The 13,998-nt window shown below is 38.3% G+C and overlaps 1 protein-coding gene across 1 annotated transcript in view; it reads right to left on the bottom strand.

Moving 5' to 3' along the window:
- LOC128875021 (uncharacterized) overlaps positions 1-13,998 on the bottom strand; it is a 114,672-nt gene that overhangs the window by 8,224 nt on the left and 92,450 nt on the right. Inside the window, exon 6 of the mRNA XM_054120304.1 lies at positions 500-619. Within this exon, the coding sequence (XP_053976279.1) occupies positions 500-619 (120 nt within the window). The remainder of the gene's footprint in view (positions 1-499; positions 620-13,998) is intronic.

Below are 13,998 nucleotides of genomic sequence, written 5' to 3' on the forward strand. Positions count from 1 at the left end.
GGAAGGAATGATTCTTCGTATAGAAACAAATGAAAAATTTGAAGTCAAATTTTATAAAGATCAGAACATTCCAATTTCTAAAAATAATCTTGAATATATTTTAAACATTTTTATTCCTAGATTCGAGTGATATGTTCTGTCTGTGTAAATTTATATCCAGCGACGAAGACCAGAGATAAAAATGTCGAAGCGTCGAAATGAATTTATGAATGAAACGTGTCTTCCTCGTTGACGGAAACCTATATAACAAAATGTTTCACATTTCAATTCGTTTTTGCATAAATCATCCCCTTCTCAGCGGTACCACGATTGCCAGAGGCACCCTGCGTACGCAATCCGTCGCGACCAAAAAAAAAAAAGGAAACTCAAAAACAGCGCAAGCGACGACGCACGGAGTAATCGAGTCAAGAGTAGCAATTGATCTGGGACATTCCCTTCGTGTCAGAGAGTATTCGAATAAAACAGCAGCCACATAAACTGTAACTTGGCGAGTACTTACAGTGGCCTATATTGTACAATATCTGTCGTCGTGCCTGTTCGACTCGTGCTTCCTGGTCCATCATGTTGTTCAGCATTTCCAGCTTCCTCTGCAGATCCGCCGTCTCCGTGTTCTTAGGGTCTTTCGGAAAGATAGACATTGGGTGGGGATATTGTTAATCGCGAGTCTCGACGATCTCTACTGTCTCTAATCTGCACCGATTGCGTTTCAATTTTTCTTTCAGTTTTTCAATTATTTCCCCTATCGTACAGTCCAGTCACTCTGGACTTAATTAACAGGAGGTTACCAAAATCGTTTTGTCCAGCTAATTGCAAATACTTCTGTCAAGCACTTACAAGTAATATGGAAGATGTTCAATTATTTTTTATAAAAAGTTTCTTTGGGTGTATCCAAACATTATTTATTGCAGGAACAGTTTTATTATAAAAAATGAAGATGTGGAAATTCTCTGTGAAAATGATCTTCCAAATATGCCACATGCCATCAGTCACATAAGTATTCGTCCCCTCTACAGAAGAAATTCGTCTAAATTAAATGAAAGAGTTGATGTTTCCAAATAAAATTTTCATTCTGAATTATACACATTTAATTTGGACTACTCAGAATACTCGTGACACTGTAACTGCACAATTTTTTACATATTATCTGTAAGAACCGAATAAATATATACGCAACAACTTAGCTTGACAAAACTATTCCCATGATAAAATTCGAAGTGACTGGACCAATGGGTACCCGAATGAAAACGAGGTGGAAAATGGTGCCTCGATTCGTCCGCGTATCTACCACTGTGCGACGCTACAGTTCCTAATGAGCTTACGGGACAGGAGCGCCGTCGGAGTTTTTACGCCTCCGATGGACGCGAATCAAGCAGTATGCGCCGTCTTAAAAGGAAACTCGTGTCACGCGTTTCATATGCATTACGAGTCCGCGATTGTCGAGCACCGTACACGTTGCTTGGAGGCTGGATGGGATTAAGTGTGCCGCGGATCGCAAGGGGGCCATTAATCATACCATGATGCCGCTTTATGGTTCAGGATTTGAAACAAATTCGAAGAAATTTCGTCTAATCTAATATCTATGCACGTCGAGCCGGCCACGTAAACGCGAGGCGATACATCACCGTATGAAGTATCTTTGTAGATGTACATTGTTCGAGAGTCATCAATTTCTGTCACTTGGACGAAACTTCGCGGGTTTTTACTTCAAAGTTCGCGTTTCTTTCGATTCTTTTGAATTATCTAGGTATTCCGAATAACAGTAGAATTTTTATTTCCATTTTTATTTTAAATGGCGTTTGAAATATGTTTTATCATTTTCGTCTCAGATTTTATTTCGAGCGAGGAATAGTACAAAGATCGGGGTTGATGATTTGAGTTGTACTGATGTTTCTTAACCCTTTGCACTCCACTGACGCCGCTACAGCGACATAATGCGTACCTCAATTCAGTTCGTTTTATTTATACATATTAACACACATTGAATCGATAATATAAAATGATACATAAAAATTAATTCATATACAATCTTCTATTAAAGTACGATTATTTTACAGTCTTGGACAAGCTCTTATTCATTTAAAATTATGAAAATATTAAACTTCTTTTGTATTTTCATTCGCAGTTTTCTGCTTGAAATAAATTGTTACGCATGTTCGTATACTAATTTGGTAAACTCTTGTTACGTGATAATTTACAGAATTCAATTGTCTATTGAGCAATACACAAAATTGTCGGGTGTGCAAAGGATTAATCACCGTGGGAGATCGTATCCAAATACGATATTTCACGAGTGTACAAACCGAGCGTAATAAATTCGAATCAATTAGAGCCATAAGTGGGATCCAACTTGGCGCGATTAGCAGTTAATTATCGCGCGATAAGTCGCCGGACCCTTGACATTCTGAAAAGTGCGCGTACAATTACCGCACGCCACCGCTGTCTAATTTATCCTGAACCATAATTATATGCCGCTGCACAGGCATATTCTAAGCCGCGTAAATTGACCTGCGGTCTTGCTCGCTTCAGCGGTTTATTAATATCGCAGCCGAATGAAGTATAGCTCGTGTCGTCCTTTAGAGATTTCCTCGTAACGCGGAGTGGGTGGATCTACGCGGCGCGCTGATGCGAGAGCTTAACAACGATTTATTATGCAACCCCGCCGACGCAACCCTTTGGCTGGCCAGGCTTAAGAAAGAGGAGCGAAAACGTCAATCCAACCTACGGGAGACATTCGCGATCCCCTAAATTCAGACAGTTTTCAAACGTTAACCCATTTAGTGCTGACCCAAGAAATTGAAACGAGAAATACCGAGCTTAAGGGAAGCAGTTGGTAGAGACGATAGTAACAATATTACAAGTTATTACTCTCGTCGTTTAATTCTACATTACCAGTCGATTAAACTAATTCCGTATCATCCAGAGAGGTTGAGGTATATTTTATGATATCATAATTGGATTAACTACTAAACGCGTCCAACCGAGTTAAAACTTGTACTCGTGCAGGCTATACCTGCCGACGTCGATATATCGTTGTTCGGCACTAAAAGGGTTAAATTTCTCCTCTCAAGAGTGCATTATACACGGTGGTGGTATTATTTTTACGCGATATGGTATCTAATCTTCTTTCTCTCGTGTAAATTTCTATGTTATTATCAAGTGTGTACAAATTGGGATTTTGCACATTAATTATAGAAAGAAATGTGTAAAGATTTTGTAGAAACAGAGTAGTGCATTTACAATATAAAACCACTTTTTGTTGGTGCCATAATATTTTTTGATAGGATAAAGTCACCAAGACCAATTAACAGATTCAAATTTCATAAGAAAAGTCACGAGACCACGCTTTTCAATTCGAATAAATCTCGCATCTCATACTGATACCCACAAAATCAGTACGAAATAGATATCGAAGAAAAAAATGAAGAAAGCAACTACATAAAAATCATCAAATTTTCTACAATAATTATTTCTTCACAGTCTTCTATAAATATAATATGGACCTAATAATAAAAGTTGCAATTTTTGTTTAAACTCTTCGACATCTTTTACCCTTCCGGAGCTATCTCGCAACGAAGAAGAATCTGCATGTTCTCCAAAGGGTGGTTTCATCCCCGAAACCGTATGATGGCAGCAACGAAAGATGGTTTCGAGTTAGGGATGAGCTACTCAGCTCGCACGCAATTTGTTTGAAAATGAAAGAGGAGCAGGAAGGTCTGCGTCGTCTAGCCGACTTAGCAAACCGCTCTTGAATAGGATGCATCGATATCCCGCCTCGCGGCGTTCGTCTCACGGTTTCGAGGGGTAACTTGGTCCGCTGGAACTTCGAGCAGCTACTTCTAACTCGATATTCGCGTCGGAGGCGGAAGCAAAACTAGCAACTTAAGCCCTAAATGGAAACTACGTACGCGTACGCTGCCGATCATAAGTTCGCAAACGCTTCTCGGGTACTTTGAACTTCTGATCAATCGACGTGTCTCTAGTTCACCTTTCTTTTCCAGTGTTAAAAGTGGGTTATCGAAGTTCGTCGGAGTTCAACTTTCTTAATTTTGTTACAGCATTTCAAAAAAACATTGAGCATTTCGCAATTGTTATTTACACGTTTGGACTTCTGGTGAATAGTTATATATTTTATTCTTTTTAACGATTTTCATTCTATTTAGTTAATGACCAGATGTTCGTTGTGTTTGCTCGAGTTTCAGATTCGGTTTTCATCTTTTGTAGAGAAAAATATGATCTAGAGTAATAATAAAACTAACTTTTGTAGACTGAAGACCTCAACCAGAAGTTCATTCTGAAAGCAGTTGCATTTTTCTCCAATACACATGCTATTTGTTTGGATGCAAAAAGTGTTTCGCATCCATATTTGATGTCGTCGCCATTGTTGAATTACCTCGGCTCGAAAATTGCGTAAATTTGAAAGAAAGTAATTTAAAGAGTGGAATTTATTTCAGATGCGTTACAATTTTAATCATAAGATTATCTTTTTATTTTCAATAATGGCGCAAGACAGCAAAACATTGTTTATTTTCGTAACTCATTCGAAAAATGAACGAACCAAATAATGAAAACGCAAATGAATGCAAGGTATGCTCTCGTAATCAGCACAAACAAGCGTTACAACATTGTGTCAATAAATTAATAAATTGCAGAATATTTTCCTGGTAAATATTTAGCCATCGAATGCTTTGATTTAAATAAACGTTGTACTTTATGTTTTCAAACACTGAGCAATTATGCCTTACTAATTGTTCCACAATTTCTTTCTTTAATAATTTGACTTATTATTTACAGAAATACACAAAAGGTCAAACATGTTTTAATTAAATGATTGAAATATGTATGTGATAAGAGCATAAGTATCGCTATAAATGGAAGGAAAGTAAGTATTACTTTAGTTGAGTAAACTATGATTAATAGAACCTCACTGTTATTGTTCGTTATTTATTCAACAGTATCCAGCCATCCAGAAAGATACACCAGTTATGGTACAAAACTTTCCGGGTTTGTAGGTGGACACTTCAGCGGAGCTTAGTCAGCAAACTATACCCGTGCTGTTATATTTAACGATTACTCTCCTTTCTTATCTACAAAATTATATTATATTACTTCCGTCGCAGCAACACCCTTTTGCACTACAGGTGTAATGACTTTTAATACTTATGACAATTTTTGTTGTAAAACTACGAATGTTGAATATCACTTGCTCCTTCTCCAGAAAAGTTGAACACAGTTTTAATTGATTTAATTATAAGTTTTTGATTTTTCTTATGTTTTATATAACTCGCGTAGAGCCTTGTATTTGGTTTTATATTGCGTTAGTAAATTAATTACTTTTACCACAACGTTACATGCTGCGCTCACACAGTTTTAATGTAAAAACCCCAATTTCATTTTGTCATTATAAAATTCGATTTATTCTCATCTCGTTCATAAATTTATGTTTTATTTTTAATTTGTAATTTTCAGTAATTTCCTGTTGCATTCTCGCATTATTCATTTGAAAAGTTACTATTTCAATTTTTTATTTCAAAATTCTCTCCGTTTTGTATTTTGTCAACGATTTATATTTAATGAAAACATTTTCAAATTTTGTAACGACGGAATATGTAATGTTATGTTTTATCATCAAAGTAATTGAAAATTATCCCAGTTTGATAGTCAGTTTGTATAAAGTCTCTAATCAAGGCTGAAACTTGTGCCTTAAACTATTTTTATCATTAGATTACGAAAGTTCTTCAAACATATTCCCCATTATTGTAAAAAAATTATTACTTTTGTCCCTAGTTTTTGAATTCCAAAGAGAAACCACACGCAAGGCTCGAAACATTTAAATATCGCATATATTATCCGCGATGGCTATGTCGAATATGTGAGAAATAAATATTCAAACTTTTATTCTGCATGCTCGTTGAATTATGAAGTGGCGCAATCTGGTTTCCATGTCGTGAAAGTTTTAACGAGACGATTAAGGATTCAGATTTCGATTATTTCCGTGGCTGACCCACTTTGTTTACTGTTTTCCTTCTAACAGTAGCCGAGCGTTTAGAAAGCAACCTATGCAAAATTTATTCCGTCTGGCTAGTTTTCCTCCGACAATCTGACGACGGACTATCGATTCTATACAATTTCTATCGATTAAAACGAATGGGACGTTCAGTAAAAGAGTACTCCTCAGGAAAGTTGCAACAAACTGACCAACGAACATTCACTTCAATAGCAAATATAATACAAATTCAAATCACAAAGTAAGTTATTATTCTTGATGCTTTATCAATGTCTTTTACAAGCTTATCGAAGTTCCCAGTTCGTAATAATAGTAACGTTATTCTTTGAATGTTGCAGTTAATGAATTAACGGGTATTTATTAATAGACTACTTAGTAAATTTAACTCCTTTCGGGGAAACGTACTGTGCATGTGTATCGTGGCTTGAAACGCAACCTAGTCACGCGAATGTTACTTTTATTGTCGCCATTCGGGCTCGTGTATCATTCGACTAAATTATTACTCACCCGTTTCAAGAAAATTGGCATTCAACAATTTCAGTGCAATTCAACAGTGCGATTTCATCGAATCAATTTTAGTTGCAAGTACATAGTGTGAGTAAGTATAGAAGTATATAGTTTATTAATTCCCATCAGCACAAGAAGTTTCTTTGATACAATAATCATAGAAATTTTTTAAAATTATTCTTTCATCAACGAGGATACCGAGATTACTTTTAGAAGTTAATGCATTTCAGTTATCCAACGAAATAATTACAATATGTATATTACAGGATTAAGAAAACTCTAGATGACACGACTCTTCGACGCATTCAGTGCACCTTGCTACTCTGATTAAAATTAATGTTTCTACTAAATAAATAAGTGATGAGTAATTAATACACGATATGGTAAAGAAATTTAATGAATTCATTCGTCAATAATTCCAACAAGTGAACAGCGACACACTCGGCAGTCAATGCGTCTCAATTATCCAGGAAAATAATTACAACAGCACGCCGTCGAACACGATTGAGTAAACGAACTGTTAACGATCATTAAGGACGAAGAGACCGAGGAAACCCTTTTCAAACCGATGAGAGACCGTCTGGGAGTCCTAATCCCCCGGTTCTCGACAAAAATCTCTCGTAATAATATCAGAAGAAGCGTAATACGACGCCGCGAGCCCATTAAACTCGGATTTGAAGTAAGCAAAAAGGGAAAAAAAAAAGGAAACGAACTCGATGGTCTCGAGCGCGACCGTGACCCACATATTTTGCGTTCCAACCCCTTCTAACACCCTCGGCCAGCACGTACGATCCGCGGTATCCACCGACATACACAGTGTGACCATAATGGCTTCAAGCTGAACAAATTAAATTTCATCGTTTTTCCTTGCTCGTATTTATTGGCTGTAATAATAAATCTCGATATTTGATATCAACACTGTAGCTTTAAATAGCGCAGATATGACACAAATTATCATCATTTATGATTACAACATCTTTTAGATTTAAAAAATATATAATATTAAAGAAAGCTGCATATTTGTACGTCAAAATCAATTTTCAGGTAAAGATCACTTTGGTTTGGTATTCGATCGAAGCAACAAACAGTCTATTTAAAATTCGTTTCTCAAGAGGCTAACATGGCAAAAAATTACGAACAATAATGCTTGAGCAATTCAGATACTGGAGAAACGACATTTTATATGCACTAACTTAATAAATTGAAAGAACCATGTCTATCGAAGAAGTTTAATTAAATTAAATGATAGTTTTGATATCGCCAAATGAATTTTTTATGAATGAACATACACTTGAAAACACCAAACCTGCCATTTAATTTAAACAAATTTCTCCAGTAAACAAATAGGGTACGAATACTTATGGGAGTGACTGTATATTACGTAAATATACAGAAAATCGACAAGCGTTTCCAAGGTAAAGTTCCTCTTATGACACCAATAGCGCTTCAATCAGTCTAGAAACTTCATAGTCACACTGTGTATAATTTCCTCCAGTGGACGACAGCGGCCAACCGTCCGTCTTTCGCTTATTCTTTCTCGTCTTCACTCGAGGAAGGCACCGTTCGCTATTTCTAACTTTGGTCTGGATGCAATTAAAAAAAGGGTCAAGCCCTGGCAGGAGAGCGTCTCGGCAGCGCGAGTAGTTCTTTTCTTTGAGACCTTCCCAGTCCCTGTTTGGCGAGGGTTTCACCGCGCCAACCCTCCCTCAACCCCGTCTAACTCCAACGACAACGCCATCCCACCACCCCCGAGTGCATTGGGGTCCTCCACCCTGGCAGTGGGACGTCTCTTTAAAGTAAAGAAAAAAAAAAATCCTACCAAGCTCTGCGCTTGAAGCAATCCACCCCCTCGTGGGTGGGGACCAAATTATTCTGCGCTTTATAATTCGCGATCATTGTAATCCGAGAAAATTTTGTTCGCGTGCACGCTAAAGTTTCTGTACTCTGTTCCGAAATGTACAGAAGTGATTTAAAAAAAGAAAAATGAAAATTGAAAACTCTTATCCTTTTTCTACAGTCGATCGGCCAATTAGACGGTCGAAAGTTTCGATTACGAAACGTGAGAAAAATTTCATACGTTCTGAACCAATACCAAAGTCCAACAAGAACGTTGCAACCATTTTTATGTTGCACTTTCGCGGTCGCGTTTGCTTGCGTCGTTCGTTCGAAATATAAATGCGATGTAAGTTGCAGCGACGGTAATGGTCGAACGGTAACAGCTGGCCGTCGATATATTGACAAACTTCGTAAGGGGAGACAATGTGGAGAGGAAGCGTCTCCGGAGGCGTCTTTGTCGACTGGAACTGTCTTTCGTCTTAGCCACCAGTTTCTCTTTATGTTTTTGTCTTTGTCTCGTCCTGTCGAACCTGTCGCTGTCGGGAATTGGCGACGAGGAGCCATCGATGGTTTTGTCCTAACGAGTACACGTGGAGAAAAAGCGTAAATCGGGAAATTTGCTGATTGAAGCTGCACGATTGTTACTTACGACGTTTCTTTTTATAATCAAATAGAAACAACTTGAAATGGTAATATCTCATACGTTCATTGAAAAAGTTTATCTAAATGAAATGATAGAATGAAGAAAAGCAGAAGGAACAAACAGAAATTTTCCATTTTCTAATAGATTGCAATTGTAATTTTGCACGAAGGTTAATAAAATTTACATTTATCTCGCACGTCATTCCACCGAGCAAGTCGAACGCAAAGAAGAGTAATTCATTCGATTTAATCAAGATAAGAACCACTAACACTGTTTGGAAACAGCAACGCAAGTGGAAACAACGAATAATGATCAGACATCTTAGCCAAGTTGGTCCACAGTCAACAGCAACTTCCTCTAATTTTTTCTAATCTAATTCAAACAGTGGATGAATTTGATATACATCGACCTAATAAATAACAACATACAATTGGCACGAAGAGTTTAAAAATAAACGACGAAACGTTTCGTTTTCGCAAATCAAAATTTCCTTCAGATAGTCACGGCAGACCAAACGCCACGTCGAATAAAGAGTGACGTGGCGTTTCCTAGTCAGCGAATTATTCTTTCGCCGCGCGTGGATCGTCAAGAAGTTGCGGCCGCGAGTTAATCAACTTAATTAAACTCTCCACCGCGGACCGTTTGTTTGACTTTTAAAACAGACCGGTTGCATTCAGACAAGCCCACTCGCTCTCCAGGCGCTCGATATTGTTTCATCCCTACTCTGGCGATGGATTAATGTGTTTCGAGTCGAAAGCGAAACAGTGGGCCGCATGTAACCAGACACGGGGGGGAAGTTTAAATCCCTGAAAAGTCGCTTCCGTTCCGCTAATCACCCTCCGCCACCTTTACCTCTAATCCCGGCACATCCGGTTTGCTCGTTCGGATTGTCTGCGCGACTCGCTGGACGGCCAAAGGCGTGTAATTAGTCTATTTTTGCCGACTCAACTTCGTCGTCGACGAGGAGAATTAGAGCACCGCCCCGAAGAAAGGTGGTCGCGCACGCTCTGCCTACTGGAGAACGAAAACGGTACAACGAACGTGGCAACTCTACGCGCTTAACTCGTTGCGCAGAGTCCACCGCGAAACGTGAGCGGAACTTTGGAAACGTGCTACCCAAGAGCAATAAGAAAACAGTCTGAAAATCGGTCGTCTGACTTGGCTATTTTACATCCACGACCGCTTTTGCGGTATACAATTTACGAATATAGTTTCCTTTATTAATTTATTTGTATTGGTTTTTCTGGAAAGTCTACGCCGAGTTTCTCAAAAATTTGAAAATTCAAATGAGTCTTTCAATTTTTCTTAAAATTTGGCACGAACTTTCTAGACAACCCAGTAGTTTCATAACTTAACTTCGTCACCTGTGTATAGAAAACTATGGATTTTCATAATCATTAGTCTATTAACTCTTTCAGACCTGAATTATTTATTTTCTCGTACTAATGTAATTTAATTTTTAGTGTTAACTATGGACTAAAATTAGTATGGAAAAAATGAAAAAAAAAAAAAAATCTTCATAGTGCAGTTTTCCACTGCTCTTTCTTCATGTCGGTAATTTTTAAATTTCGTGTTCTCAATTTTGGACGCCAGGTCCGAAAGTGTTAATAATCCATGGAAACTAATTCATCGTGTAACCACCCTCGATGGTCAAAGTTGCTCGTAATTCTGTAACGCACCCCGAGTAGATTTATTATTAATCTACTAACTGTACTAGAATGTGTAAACTATTTGGCTGCGGGGAGCCGTGCTCGTAATTTTCGTCGGGACAGGATTGTTCTGTTCAAGCAACGTGTACGATCGTCTCGAAAGTCGTTTGGATTACCTTCGTGGTACTTTATTTTTCACGAATCAAACGGTGCATTGCGTTCAAAGTATCCCCGTATATATAACTTTGCTCGCCGAAGATGAACGCGATCATGTCGGAAACGGCATACTTCGCAGCAGGCTGAAATAACGGACTCGCCTCGATACTTTACTTCGCTTTTGGGCTCCTTAATTATTACGGGCATCCTTACCGTAAGAAGCGAACGGACGAACGAATACACACTTCACGATGCTAGGTCATGCGTGATTAAATTCTAGCTAAAGGTTTCTCATTCTAATTGAATCGGTTAAACCATACTTAAATGTAGAACGCTGATGTCGCCGAAAGTAGCTTTCGGCGTGGCTCGTATAATTCGCGCGACGCAGTGCCACTACTTCGAGCTTCGACGTCGATGAAAATCGTTATACTCGGTGTCCCACTAGATACAGGCCACCGGCACATTTTTACCTATTCGAAATAATGGGAGGAATTACCATGCACAATTCCCTGAGTCTCAATGAGTAATTATTTCACCTATTCGGTTTCGTGATCGATGCTAATCAAGGCCTCTGGGTAGGTGTAAAGCTTTGTGTGTTTTATTTAAATCGAAAAGGTAAAATATCATAAGGGGATGAAGCTATGAAAGAATGTATTTACAAAAGTAATTTGATTTAAAGGGATAAATTATTAAAATAATTTGGTTGCAAGTGATGTTCTGGGTGAGATTTGACAAATTAATTTTGTAGAATGGAGCCTTACGTATTTTCATCCGTTACATGATAGCATTTGTTTCGACGAATTCAATGACCCGTAATACATGGTCATTTGTTGTAGTATCTTGTTATTTTAAATAATGACGATACTAAGGTGGCGGTCTAGTGGAACACCCTGTACATGTATAGTCGTGTAGCAAACAGAGGAACAAGAAAAATAATCGGAAGAAGAGGGGGACAAAACGTCTACGGACAAATTGATAACTGATTACAGTGTCGCAGCCATAGCTCGATGCATCTGCAGGTACCCTCTTTCACATTTTGCGCATCGGAAGAAGATGTTCCGCATCGAATACACGCGATTCTCTTTGCTGGAGAGTCAATTCACGCGGCAGACATGATGTCTTTCATGTTTTATACATTTTCTCGTTTTCCATATTTATTGTACCTTTTTTTTTTTATCCCCCGTTCGGTATTCCACCCGTCTTATGCTATCGCCGCGCCACTGCGTGCACGTGCGATTATATGGTGCGCCGAAAATGTGAATTTGTGCTCAAACAAAATTATGCCTGAAGGGAGGAGAAAAACTCCAAAAGTTTTAGCCTACAGTCGATTCTACGTTAATATCGACCAATTGGAACGGAGTTGTTCGTCGTCATCGCGCTATTAACACGTTGACTGCCATTTGTTACTTCTTTTGATCGTGAAGTTTATGAAAAGACCTCTTGTAGATTTTAATTCTCGAGATACGTGTACGTAAAATTAATATTTTTGGGAGTAGTGAAAGCAATTTTAATTTTTATTATTTGGCAACGTTTCGATTAAGAATGCTGGCTCAGACAAGTTCAATATGTACCTTTTGTGGAAATAACTGGTAAATAATAACTATAAAATACTTATAAATTGGTAATACAAATAACACGAAAATATTAGAGACAGAAACGTAGGGATAGTCTTAGAGTAGGACAAATTAAACGTTGCAGAATTCAACACAAATTACAAATAGAAATTTTTATGGATGTGTATGCATACATATGACAAAACAAAACACAAAAATTTGGATTTTAAATCAATCAAATGGTTATTTCTGCGCTAGTCGTATTACTATTTTCATATATTGTATAGCTATTATCAATTATTTTCGCACCAGCTACTTTTTAAGCTTGAAAATGTTGGGGGTCGTTCGAGCCAAATAATGAGACGTCAGAAATAATTAAAACGTATCCTTAATCAAATTATTACGTATACGTTACACGTGCAACCGTTTATTCGCGTAATTGGATATTCTCCTAGTTTCGATATACTCATGCGCACCCATTGCACGCCACAGAAAAGAGTCAGCATTTTCAGTTCAAAACTGTGCTCAATAATAAAAGTCAAAATGCTTCCGTCTTCGAAAAATATAATTAATTTTATTTAGTACTTATTACAATAATACAACATTAACAGCAGTGAACGCGTCAACTTTGTCGAAACGATCGTGCGTTTCGTTACGAGTCCACGCATTAAACGAAACGAAACGTTTCGACGATCGAGAGAAGGTAACCGCCCGAAGTAAAAATTAAACGATCGCTCGACCCGATTCCTTTGACGATAGAAACGTTGCGCGAAACGTATCGCGAGGTAAACGAACGGTTAATAAAAAAAAAAAAAAGAAAAAGAAAAAGAACGAACGCAATAACATCGGTGAAGCGAGGCCTCTCAACGCAGCGTTCACCGCGACCGGAAATGAAACATAAGCGTGGTGGTCGATTCGCTGGCCGATACATCCGAGCAGGAGTCTCTTCCTTTCGCCTGATCGCAACTCATTACTACCCTATAAGAAACTCCTAGAGGGATCAAACGAAGTTCTCTTTCACTACGTGCTTCACTCAACAACACGGTGCTTCTTTCAATGGGCACGCAACGTTCGGTTACTGTACATCGACCCGTTGGTGCGCTTCAAACGAACCTCTGAGTGGAACGGGTTTCAAGAGAAGCGAAATAAAAAAATAAAAAAAAAATAAAAGAAAGATTGAATAACAGCCCGAGCAAACCTTGCAAACGCTATCTGTTTGCACGTTGCGAGCCCGTTTCGTTTCCTCGCGAAGCAGTGAGTGACAACGACGCGTCACGATCTTGTGACGTCGTGTTCGATAAAAAAAAAAAAGACAGACAGAGACAGAGTGACAGAAACAGATAGACAGAAAAATTCAGGAGGGTGAAGGGGACGGAGAAGGACTGGGTAAGCAGAGAACGCGTCGAACATCTCATCGCTTTTCAGCGAATCCTCGCGAGACGAACTGGCAGGTGTCGTTTTTAAAAAAAAAAAGGGCTTCGTTTTGTAGGGACACTGTGCGTTGGGGCGCAGAGAGGAGCAGAATTCTTAGTTACAGTGGTAGAATCGTAAATAAAAGGATAGAATAAGGAATGAAAAGTGAACGATTGTTTATCCGTGACTCCATGAGTAGTGGCTAGAATTTGAATTATAGGAGGGATGTATTTTACA

This window comes from Hylaeus volcanicus, chromosome 4 (assembly GCF_026283585.1).
Source record: "Hylaeus volcanicus isolate JK05 chromosome 4, UHH_iyHylVolc1.0_haploid, whole genome shotgun sequence".
Taxonomy (NCBI): domain Eukaryota; kingdom Metazoa; phylum Arthropoda; class Insecta; order Hymenoptera; family Colletidae; genus Hylaeus; species Hylaeus volcanicus.